Source organism: Typopeltis vanoorti, chromosome 2, assembly GCF_054136105.1.
Source record: "Typopeltis vanoorti isolate ZY-2024b chromosome 2, IOZ_Tvanoo_1.0, whole genome shotgun sequence".
In the NCBI taxonomy this organism is placed as follows: Eukaryota; Metazoa; Arthropoda; class Arachnida; order Uropygi; family Thelyphonidae; genus Typopeltis; species Typopeltis vanoorti.
The window spans coordinates 110,390,778-110,403,836 of record NC_143550.1 but is presented as its reverse complement, the minus strand read 5'-3'; the positions used below and the strand labels follow the sequence as shown (position 1 = coordinate 110,403,836).

Here is a 13,059-nt window from a genome sequence, read left to right as displayed (position 1 = left end):
TACCTTTCTAAAAGCTCTTCAGTGATCTACAAGATCACTCTAAAAATCTCACCAAGTGACCCTAAATGATCATTACTAAACTCCACTCCTCAAGAAAATCCACCTGAATTACTTCAGGATAGGACACTGAGTAGAACCTCTCTACTCCTCAGGAAGCAAGCAAACCCAAAGGTTGTTTAACCATGCTGCTGGCCAAGATGTCTATAGACGTTCAAGTTATCATGAATGCGAAGTGCTTATTAAAATTGTAATACCATTGATATTACATTGAAATATATGATGGATACGAAGCGCATGTGTATTTGATCCATAATGGACGGTAAGGTGGTTAAGTATGGACCTGATCCAAAAACTTGGGCAATCCCTCAGATCACTCAACCTCAATGAATGACCCTAAAGAATCACTACAAACTCATCACTCCTAACCTGAATCATACAAGGACAAGAAACTCAGCAGTGGCTCCAGCCAGCAACAGGCAAAAATCCACCACCAAGTATAACCACTCTACTCCCCAGGGAGTAAGCAAGCCCAGAGATGAATGTTATTACTGTTCAAGTATGGGCATTCTCCAGAAACTTGGATGATTCCTCAGATTATCCAATCAATGAGTGACCCAAAGGATCATTTAACCGATTACTCAGTGATAGGCTCACCTTACCACCAAGCAGAACTATTCTCACTAAGCAACTGCAAAGAATCACCACCAAACTCATCACTCCTGACCTGGATGACTCCAGGACAGGAGTTAGAAGCAGATCAAGTTCTTATGCCTATAAGTGGTGGTGAAATGGATGTGGAAATGTTTTTATTGGATGAAATTCTGGTATTAGTTCATTTTAACTTTATGGGAGGAATGGGTATATATATATATTTTTTTGTTTCAATTTTTTGCTCTTTTTTTCATATTTTTGAGAATTTTTTTGTTGTTTTTTTTTGAAAGTTTTTTATACCTGCAGTGACACTTACATTTATTTGGTTATCTTTCATGGTTGAATTAGTTTAAGAAACTTATAGAGCACAGGCATGCAGTAGAGGTGAGGGACTTATGTACATAACTTCCACACAAGGAGCATCCAGACTATAATCCAAGTGTGGCCTGAATATTTCTCCCTGCATGCTACTGTACTTGGACTCCCTCCAGGCACAACCTGGCAGAGTAAGTAGCAGCAGAATTATTTGCCAGCTGATCAGGAAGCCTTCAGCCACATTAACATTGGGTTCAGTACCACGTACTATTTAGCAGCCATCCTGCAAAAACTGTTTTACTGATGTACCCTCAAATGAAGAAAGTGCTGGCTCTCTAATTTATTAATAACAGTGTGTTGAGCATGCCCAGCAAGGTCATCACCTGTATTGCATATGAGAAGAAATGGGGACAGTAACTGGAGGCCCTGCTGAGGAGATGAAACTTGGCCAGAGCCACTTCATGCCTCTAATAAGCAAGCTGGTAATGTTTCACCAAGTGAAAAGTCATTTACAATCCAGAGGTCTATGTGGGAAATGGTAAATTAGAATTATGAAATCATTTAAAAAACACAATAAAAATCAAAAATTTATATATTTTTATACAGATTATGTGATACACATATTCAGAATTTATAAGTTCCATACCCAGCTAAGACAGAACTAGAATATGAATTCATCATTTGCCCTTTGGGATGTAATGGCAGGACCTAAAAACAAAAGAAGAATTTTATACAGTTAAAATAGTTCAATTTGGCTCAAGAAAAAAAGATGTATATATAAAAAAAAGGTATAAAATTCTATGGAATATGATATACTGAGAACTATCTCATGTATATTATCAGTAGGTACTTAAACTTTTTTTTTTTAATCATATCCCATCCCATTCTTCCTTTTGCATGTTAGCCTAAATGGCCTATCACAGCTAAGTAATTTGTTTTCTTTGAAATCTGATTACAGCTTATGACAGTGTGATTAATCCTGTCTACTATGTCTATAAACTATGCGTGTGTTCTTCTGGCCAGTTTTCCTGTTTTGCAGAATGAAAAACCCTGCCACCTTCATATTAGACCAGCTAACTTATCTTTTTTTTATTATAATTTTAAAACAAAAAAAATTAAAAAGACAGAAAATTAAATTAAAAGTTGCATGATACTTCATATTCCTCACACTCATTACATTTGTAATCAGGCTTAGTTTTAGAAAAAACAAAACTGCCTAGTCAAGATCTTAATAGGCCAGGCTACTGACTCACTTTATTCAGGAATGAAGTTTAGATTGTGGTTATATCCTCTTATGCATCTTACATACTAAATGACTAGTTTGGGACTGCTGAATTAGCTTACAGTATCTTCTTTAGCCTCTGTTTATTTATTAATTATTATTATTATTATGTGCCGCCTCCAAGTAGTCCAAGGACTCATCAAGGGAAGGCACCTATTTCTACAGTTCTCTGTCTCCACCACGATTACCAACCATACTGAACTGCCACTGCCACCACTAGTATTTGTTTGTTTGTCTGTAAATTGTATGTGTTTACAGACAAACACATGCAAGACCGATTTGTGTACATGCAGAATAAACAACCCGAGTTTCCAGGAGAAAAAACCCTGCTACCTCCATATGAGATCAGCTAACTCACCTTCAACTGCAAAAAACACAAATAAAAATTCCTCTCGTGATAACAATCGAAATCAGGATTTTTTTTTTCAGTCGAAGGGCACAACACACCATTGTTCTTCCCATTGCACTATGGAGGAACTTAATTTTTGTTGTGACAATATCTTTAATCACCTCACCATTCTTCCTTTAATGTGTCAGACCAGACAGCCTGTCACAAACAATTACCTTTTGACTTTATGAAACCTAATTAATGTATAACAGGGTGGATAAGTGAGGAGCAGGTTTTTTGCATGAAGAGTGGTGAGTGATTGGAATGCTTTGTCCGAGAGTGTGGTGTGTGCAGAGACAGTGAATATATTTAAGGCACAATATGATAAACTGTGTGTATAACAGTGGACCTCCCACGATGAGTCTTTGACTCCATGGAGGTTTTTATAATAATAATAATAATGTCTATTGGCACAGAGTCCACTATACCTGTCAACTGCACAAAGCCTCTGAATAGTAGTGCATCCTACACAGCAAAAAAAAAAAAAAACCTATAACCTCCATATGAAACTGGCTAACTTCAGTTGAAAAAGCTTTACAAAATTCTTAATATCCTAGACAGGATTCAAATCCAGGTCTCTCCAATCAAAGGGTATGGACAGAGATTTGGAGGAATATATTTTTGTATTTCTTAATTTTTTTTTTTTTAGTTTGAAAAACTTTAAAAAATGGTTTATAATTTTAAAAAATATTGGTTTTAAAGACTACCACTTTTTTTTGCAAATTGTACACCTTCCAGTGCACAGGTTTCTGTTCTTGGAATTATGCTGTTATTAATGATATTTCTTCATTAACCGGCAGGGAATATTTAGTTGTTTGTCGATGATGCAAAGTTGAGGAAAATTATATGGCTGATGGTATACAGCCCCTTCAGGAAGATTTCAAGAGACTACTGTTTAGAGAGTGAGAAAAAACAAGAGTTCATCCATATAACTTATGTAAGAATATGGTTAATAAGGAAGTAAGAAATACATTTTTTACATGGCAAGTGTCAAAGGGTGTGAATAAGTTTAAGGTGTGCAGTAAGTAGGGACAAGCCTCTTCTCAAGTATGCTTGCATAAATATCTTTCCTCAAATACTCAGTAAGGAAATTCCTATGTAATTCTGATGTAGGATCATGCCAAAACCATGTGATGTCATGTCATGTCATATCTTGGGGGAAATAACTTCCTTATCCCAAAGTGTCAGTGTGATTTTCAACATCCAAATATCATTTGTGCTCTTTTGTTCTCTTATGCAATATGTTTCCTAAACTTTGAACTCCCTATCCACCATTAATTCCAAATTCATTGTCTAATCAATGTAATATATAGTTTATAATCTTTTCAGCCTCAAGTGCCTAACCATACAGTTTGCTACATCTGAAATGCAACACCTGTTTTGTGTGTGGTGTCTTGTCACCACACACATTGGCCAAGTCTATCAAAGCCATTTCTTTTATCTATCACTTTGTTATAGAACATGAGTATATTACTAAAGCAACTCCTTCATAAATTATAAGATGTCTATCCACTCACTGCTGAATTGAGGCTTTTCCAAAACTTTTAACATCTTTCTCTAAATCCAGAGTAATTTAATAAAAAGGTGGCACACCGTTGGGCAGCTCCTATAGGAGGAGATGACCTTGCTAATGCTTCTGCCTTGGTATCTCCACTTTGGCCTGGCTCCCACTGAAGAGACCTCAATAAAGGTTGAAACTAGTCTGGGTAGTGGCCCTCCCCTTAATGCATAGCATTATACATATCCGCAAGGAGATGTGTTTTGCATTATGGGAGATACTGAGATAGGAGTGTTGGTAGCTTGCTCCACTGTTGCAAGGAGTCACCCGGTGTTGTACCACTTTACCCCAGTCCTGAAGATACTTTCAGCCACAAACTTTGTTTGCACACACTTGGATAAAGGATTAAAACTAAATTTATTACAATACTCCATAAATAATGGCCAATGTATAATTTCCTAATACTGTCTTTGAGTCTCTGTTAGTAGTAAGTAGGCCGATTAAATGGAACTATTTTGTCTTTTTCCCACTTTTTTATGCATAGATGAATATCCTATAGCTATATTTTGCATCAAGATTATGTAATATCCTGAGCACCTCCAGCATGAAGTAACCTCACAACAAATCTACTTGTACATAGAGGCTGTTAACTTTACATCAGTTGCCTTGAGAAGGGTCACTACCTAGAGTGGTTCAACCTATATTGAATGCTCATCAGTGAGAGCTAAACTAAAGAATATACCAATGGTGAAATTATTATTATTATTACAGGCTACTCCAAGGAGTTCTTAGACTCATCGAGGGAGGTCCTAAACATCATGTCAAGAACTATCCAACATTTGTGCAGTACCTATCATACTTTGCTTGGAACTCATTCACAGTTATGGCAACCTATTTCACCCATTCACTCTCTAAGTAATAAACCTAGTTCCAACACCCTTGCTAACTATATTCTTACTCAGTTTCCATGGATGATCCCTAGTTCTTCCAATTACCAGAATTATTCTGAAAAATTTCCTCTGAATTAATCATGCAAAATCCCTCAGCAATTTGTATGTTTCAATCATATCACCCTATCAACCAGTTTCTGTAAACCACAAATCTTCAACCTGTTCTCGTAAGGTTCATTTCATAGACCTGCTACCATCTTGGTCACTTGCCTCTGGATCTTCTCCACCTCCTCCTTCTCATCACCAAGAAACCCTGGCACCCAGATTTGTGCTTAGTAGCGAAGATGGGTCTTATCAAGGCTAGATAAAGAGGAATAATAACCTGCTTATCTCTGCTCGTCAAAGTATTCTTCAATAACCAAGTGGTCTGATGAGCTGCTTTAGCTACTTTTGCTCTGTGTCCCCTAAACTTTAACTCCCTATCCAATAACACTCCCAAGTCTCTGGTTTCATCAGAGATTGTTTCTTTTTTGCAGCTCCAGCTTGATGGTATTCATCCATTTAACTCCCACTTGATTTACTCTCTTCTGACTCTAGATCAGGAGAGTCTGCCATTATCTCCTTTGAACACTCCATTATCACTTCCCATGCACCTATAATTCCACATATATGCTGTTCTGACCTGAAAATGCTTAATATTTAGCCACCTCCTGGGGCAAGACCATATGATCACTCTCACCAATTGGTGGCAAAGTGGTCATATTCATTATAGACAAAATCTCAGATGCAATTACTAGATTGAGCACTCTCGAACCCCTGGTATATTCCATTACATACTGTCTCAGATAATTATCCCTTAGTAACTGCATAAAATTAATTTTCTTCCTTCCATGTATCCTCTCCTCCTTCTAATCAATGTTACCATAGTTAAAATCTCCCATAATAATTACCTGTCCTCCACTCATTGAGTCTATTTGCTGATGCATACTCTATCCATCATCTTTTCCATTCTCTGGTCTATAGCAGCATCCAACTGTATATTTTGTTTTGCCAGACTCAATCTCAAACCAGATAGCCTCAAATGTGCTATTTTCAATGGCCTGAAGTTGAACTTCTACTCTCTTTGGTTGCAGTGATTGCAGCCAGTGAATTTGTAGTTCATTGGCTATCTTCAATAACACTCCTTCCACCCCCACCCCCATTCTTTTCTCTCTACCCTCCTTGAACACACTATACCCTTCACATTCTATATCATCTTCTGTTAGCCATGTCTCACTAATGCCAAAAATCAATGCAGAAGTTGTATATTCTCCACATACAAGTAGAAAAAAGGAGCATATTATTGAATAATCTGGATAAAAGATAGTTGTGGAAAGTCATAAAGTTACTTCACATGCATGCTTATGTATAGCATTAAAACAAGAATATAATTTCTTGTCAAGTATAATATGCATTGTAACAAAGCAGAAAAATTTTTTGCAACTCTGTTTCATTCAGAGTATTGAATAATAATGTGCTTTGCCTTTTTTTTTTCCTACTTGTATATGGAAAATATATACTAGAAAGAGGAGTTGAGTGGAAAGGAAAAGATGCTGCTTGGGCACTGATCAAGAGCTATTTAACAGCAGCAATGTATTACTGTATTCCAAAGATGAAAAAGCCAAATAAAATAGGAGTAAAATGGATGAATGAAAAGACTAAGTGCGAAATCTGAAGGCAACACAACATGAATGTTTGTAATATCCAATTGCATGAAGTACAAAATGCAAGCCAAGAGGATGACTAGGTTGGTAAAGTCAGCAAAGGTGCAATATGAAATGAAATTAGCCAATCAAGCTAAGAAATTTCTTAGTGAGTTCTTTTGATATGTGGCAAGTAGAAAGAAAAAAATAACCATGGAAGGATGGTGTTAGTTGATGACACTGCCAAATTGGTAACCAATGTAGAGGATATAGTTGAAGTATTCAATGAGCAGTTTATCAGTGTATTTCATCCTCCTGAAGGTAGCATTATGAGAAGTTGGAGTGTAGAGGATATGGTGGAAGAGGAGCTGAGGGTGAATGAGCACCAGGTATAGGAGGAATTAAGTAAACTTGATGTTAATAAGAACTTGACAATATATTGCTGTATGTCTTACAAATCCAAAAGGAATGGAAAGTGGAAAAAAACTGCTCTACTTTACAAAGGGGAGGACTGAGGTTACAAATTATAGGCCAATCTTCTGTAAAGGCATTAGAGGAATTGGTGAGGAGTAGAATTCAGAAATGGGTTGATAATAGCAGAATTATTTGATGGTCAGCATGAATTTGTTAGAGAGGAGGTCATGCTTTAGCAATCTGCTTATGTATTATAACAAGATGACAAATTCATTAGATAAAGGAGGTATACATACAGTGGTATACTTGGATTTTTCGAAGGCCTTTGATAGACTGCTATATGACAAGCTAAACTAAAACTGATGGGATTAGATAACAGACTAGTGAGTTGGATAGCTGACTGGCTGTCAGATAGGTATCAGCAGGTTGTGTATGGAGGAGTGATATCCAAAAAGATGAAGGATACTAGCGCAATGCCACAGGGATCTGTTTTGGGACCATTAATGTTTAACTTGTATGTTAATGACTCTGGCTTAACTGGGGATGTGCAGCTGTTTGCCAATGATGCAAATTGGGAAGAACTATGAGAAGTAGAGCAGATGTTGTAGCCTTGCGGAGGATCTGAATAGACTATGTGAGCGGGCAAATAAGTGGAGCCATTAGTTTAATGTTCCAAAATGCAAGGTCTTGAAATTTGATAGACAAGGTTGGGATGCAGAGTATACAATTAATGGGGAAATATTGAAAAAGGTGGACGAGATGAAAGATCTGGTAGTGATGATGGACAGAGACTTGACAATTGGGGGTCACACTGCTAAAAACTGTAAGAACATCCCAATTGATTATGGCAGTAATAAGGACATTGACATGCAGAAGCAAAGAGGTTATGGTTCCCTTGTATAAGGGAACCATAACCTCTGTTCTTCCTCTATGAGGAAATATTGAGGGAATGCAAGTTACAGTCTTTTGAATAGAATAGAAGGGATATGATTGAGATATAAGCTAGCTAGTGAGGGTTTGTTACCAGATTAATGTGGAGGAGAATTTTCATAGAGTAGATTGAGGCAAGAATAAATTAGAAGCCATCCCTGGAGACTGTATAAGGAGGACGTGTGCACAGAGAAGTGAAAAGCAGGTTATTTACATGGAGAATGATTGATGGATGGAATGCATCGCCTGAAAATGTGGAAACTGTGAATAGGTTTAGAGCAGTTCGATGATCTTTTTTGCACGACAGAATTTGGACCTCTGCGATGAGTCCTTTGACTCCATGGAGGTCAGATGTTAATAATAATATTAATGTATGATTTCTGTATTAATTTAACTTTTGTATTTTCCTGGATATCATTCCCACTGGTGATGCTTTAATAATGTTTGTATTGGGCATGCTTCCTAGGAGTACAGTGGTTCTGCTCAGTGGTAGGTTTCTGTCTGTCAGTGAGTGATACCACCACTAGGTGTCTGTCCTGGAGTGAATGAGTTTAGTACAGTCATCCCTTGACTTACATCCTTTCAAAGATACATCCATGATCCCATAAGGGAATAAATAACATTTTCGGCAACACTTTCGAACAAAACACAAGCGAGTGTAAGGTAAAGCATACACACTGGCAAAACGCTTTCAGCAGTGACCTCCCCCGGCAGTCAGCATATGTCTTCAACAGTTCGTCTGTCGATTTTGTGTTTGAGAAATGGGTTATTTGTGTATTTATCGTTAAATATTTTGCGATGTTTTGTGCAACATGGCCCCTACACATCCAATCAAAAAACCTAGTGAAGAATCAGAATAAAAGAGGCGAGCAATTGATCTTGAAACAAATGTTACAACTTATAAATCAACATGAAGCTCGTAAACCGGCAATGTGATACACATGACTTCGAATGGTCTCATTCTGCAGCAACGACCATTTTGAAAAATAAGGATAATGTCATAGAGGCTGTAAAAGGATCTGCTTCCATTAAATTGATGATAGTGATGAAGCAACAACAAGGTCCTATTGGTGATATGGAAAAGCTACTTGCATCATGGTACAGGACCTGAAAGAAAGTGCATGCCCCTTAGCACTGCGACTATAACTGCTAAGACACTAAGTCTTTTCAACATGTTGAAGGAGAAAGCAGAATTATAACTATGAATTCAACGCTTCTTTCGGTTGGTTCATGAGATTCAAGCAGCGTGTTGTGTTGCGCTGCATAATGTGAAAATGTATGGGAATTTGCAAGTGTTGAGAAGGCTGCCAAGGAGTTTCTGGGAAAATTGAATAAACTTATTACGGAGGAAAATTATTTGTCACAGCAAATATTTAATATGGATGAGATGTCCTTGTTTTGTAAAAAAATGCCTGATCGGACATTCATCCGCAAAAAAGCTAAAATCTATACCTAGTTTCAAAGCTCTTAATGCCTGTATTACGATTCTGTTACAGGTAATGTGGCTGGATATAAACTGAAACTATTTGTGACACAGTGAGAATCAACGAATCTTCAGAAACATTAGGAAGCATACTCCCAGTTCAGTATCAGAGCAATAAGAAGTCGTGGATGACTCAAAAATTGTTTGAGGATGCCTTAATCAACTGTTATGCGAGTGAAATAAAAAGTGACTGTGTGAAAGAAAGTGTAGAATTTAAAATTTTATTAATTCTAGATAATGCTCCAGGCCATCTGTCTTGTACGTCTTATAGTGGTGATCTTCATCAAATTCAAGATCATGTTTCTACCTCCAAACACTACTTCATTGATCCAACTGATGGATCAGGGGGTTCTTGCAGTCTTTAAGACTTATTATCTACGGAGAACTTTTTCACAAGCCATTTCTGCCACTGAAGGAAATGACCAGACTCTCATGCAATTCTTGAAAATATTCAATATTTATCATGCTATTAAAAATATTGCTGTGGCTTGGGACGAAGTGACCTCTCAATGTATGAGTGGCATATAGAAAAGAACATTAAAATTATTTGTGCATGATTTTGGAAGTTTGTCACAGTGGGACTAGCAAACAATCTGAATCTCGAAGTGAATGATGACGACATAATTCAACTCATAGAAAGTTCCCCCTGAAGAGTTGACTAATGAAGAATTAGTCGAATTGGAGGAACAACTGTTGCAGAAGAGGAAAAACGAGAAAAGGAAGAGGGAAAAGAGAAACAAAAAGAGGTGATTAAACAATTTACAGTGAAGGGTCTAGCAGAAATGTTCTTTGCAGTTAACGATGTTCTCAAAATGGCTGAGGACATGGACCCCAATGTTGAATGCTACTTAATAATAGAAACGAAATTACATGATGCGTTTGCTTGCTACGAACAAATTTATGATGAAAAGAAGAAGAGGAATAAGCAAAGCACATTGGACATCTTCATAAAAAAAAAACAAAGGTTACACCAGAAGAGCCACAGCCTGATCATTCACACAGGGAAGGTAATGAAGATTTGGGTGATTATTCTCCTGTTTTATAGTGGCAGTAACACACAGTACAATTTTATAATAAGGTTTAAAAATTAAAATGACAGTATACTTATTACTGTTAAGTCCCCAACTCCTATAACTCTTGATTTAATTTATTGACTTATGTCCTCTGGACGGAACGGAACCTGGACATAAGTCGAGGGATGACTGTAATCCTTTTGGGTCACTGAGTGATATTCAGAGTTTTTGGAAAGGTACTTGCACTTTAACAGTATCTCAGTAAAGGTTGAAACCAGTCTGGGTAGTGAACCTTCCCATAATGTTTTTGCATTATTATGGAATATTAAGGCAATTGATGAGAAGCCAACAGCTTCTATATACATGTGGACTAGTGAAGTTAATTCATGCTTATGCTTACACTTGAAATAGGATTAACTACCATACCAGCCTTGACGTGTATATACATTCATAATTACATGGCTGCAAAGTGTCCATCGAAGTCAATTTAACCTTTGGATATTATAGAAATAATATGGATACAAAATGTATACTCTGGATTAGAGATAGATGTTGGAAGTTTTTCTCTATGTTTATGCTATAAATTAAAGATGCCAAGAAATTATATTCTTGGTTTAATCCTTTATCTAAGTACAGGTAACCCTCGTATAATGCGGTACTTATACAACACGGTTTCAATATAACGCTGTCTAAAAAATGTAGTGACCCTTGTTGAATGCGGTACTAATACAACGCGGTTTCGATATAAGATGTCTACAAACTGTAGTAGCCTTTTATCTTTTCATATATTTTTCAATGCGCGACTTAAAAATCAAAATTTATCTTCGCTAAATTTCTGTCTGAACATATCGCACATGTAATTATAAGTAGTGAATTTATATTAGGGGATATACCCTTGAGCACACATGCATGTCAATTGTTTACCGTATAAAGTGTTTATTGTTGAAAATTGTCTTCGTTTTCTGCCAGGAAGGTGCATTAAAAATCATAAGTGTGTTAATCTCAAGCTGAGCACTTTATTTTCTGGTGAGTTATATACAATATATAATGCTTTTTTATGTAAAAAAATTATTTTTATAGTAATGGCTACTTAGAGGGCTTTTGCGATATGGTTGAAAACAACATTAGTGAATTAATTAATGGGGAAATAGGTTTAAATGAGGAACTGATACAATTAATAGATGATGTCAAAATGAGAAAAGTTCTGCCGAAGATTCTGATTGCGATGAATCCATTAAAGAAATTAGCAGAAGGATTGAACTTGGCAAAAAAAAAGTTATTTTATGGATAATGATCTCTCAATGGAGCACTTCGGAAAATTCATGAGACAATTGGACATTTGTTTAGCTCTGTATTATGAATTTAATAAAAAATTGCAGCATAGTGGTAAGCAAGGTCTTATTACTGACTTCTTGATAACTAAACCAGCCGAAGTATGCAACGAGAATTATACAAAATGATGCCCAAGAGATTTCAAGCGATGACGACGTCCAGCCACCCACTCGTAAATAAAGAACATCTACAAAACGTTAGTTTTGAAGACAGTGATGACGATTAAAATATGCACTTTATTTTATTTTGCCTAAAGCATTTTATTTTATACATTATAAGCAATAGAGTTTATGTACAATTTATATTTTTATAAGTGTACACTATGTATTTGTTTCATAGTTTATGTTTTCTTAACTTACATGAATTACTTGAATTAAATAAAAATATATTTTTGTTGGATATGTCGTTGCTTATATAATCTTTTTAAAAAAACGATTTCGGAACATAACCCTACTTTTTCTATGTGATCTGAGTCTCGCATAATGCGATTTATATAACGCGGCATTTCTATGGAACCTAACATCTGCATTATACGAAGGTTACCTGTATAAGCAAACAAAATTTGCACCTGAAGTAACTTCAGGACTCGGCAACTCATATATAGAGGCTAATGACTTCATAACTACTTGTCTTAGTATCCCATAATGCAAAGCACATATCCTTACAGACATGTATAATTTATGGGAAGGGTCACTACCCAGACCAGTTTCGACCCTTATTAAATTCTCATCAGTGACAGCCAAACCCAGAAGTGATACCATGGTTGAAGTAATGCAGAAGTCATATTTCCATATACAAGTAGCTAAAAGGTGTCACACCTTATCACACCCAGCCTGGGTAGTGACTCTTCCCATAATGCAGTGCATTATACATGTCTGTAAGGATATGTGCTTTGCATTATGGGATACTAAGTTGCCCAGTCCTGAAGTTACTTCAGGCACAAACTTCGTTTGCTTACACTTGAATAAAGGATTAAACCAAGAATATAATTTCTTGGACATCTTTAATTTATTTATGAAACACATAATTTATACATGTGGCTTTTTTGGGCACTTAAAACATGACAAGGTAGAATAACAGAGAAGTGAGGAGGAAGAGAACAATTATTATGAATGGCACAACAGCTAGGTTGTGTAGGAGATAGTCTGCATCTAAGATAATCAGGAAATGAGGAGATAGTC

At 36.4% G+C, this 13,059-nt stretch overlaps 1 protein-coding gene across 2 annotated transcripts in view; it reads right to left on the bottom strand.

Moving 5' to 3' along the window:
* LOC150109333 (cellular tumor antigen p53-like) overlaps positions 1-13,059 on the bottom strand; it is a 79,546-nt gene that overhangs the window by 59,764 nt on the left and 6,723 nt on the right. For both annotated transcript variants that reach the window (XM_090412630.1, XM_090412639.1), the window contains exon 2: positions 1,613-1,674. In XM_090412630.1, the coding sequence (XP_090268756.1) occupies positions 1,613-1,674 (62 nt within the window). The remainder of the gene's footprint in view (positions 1-1,612; positions 1,675-13,059) is intronic.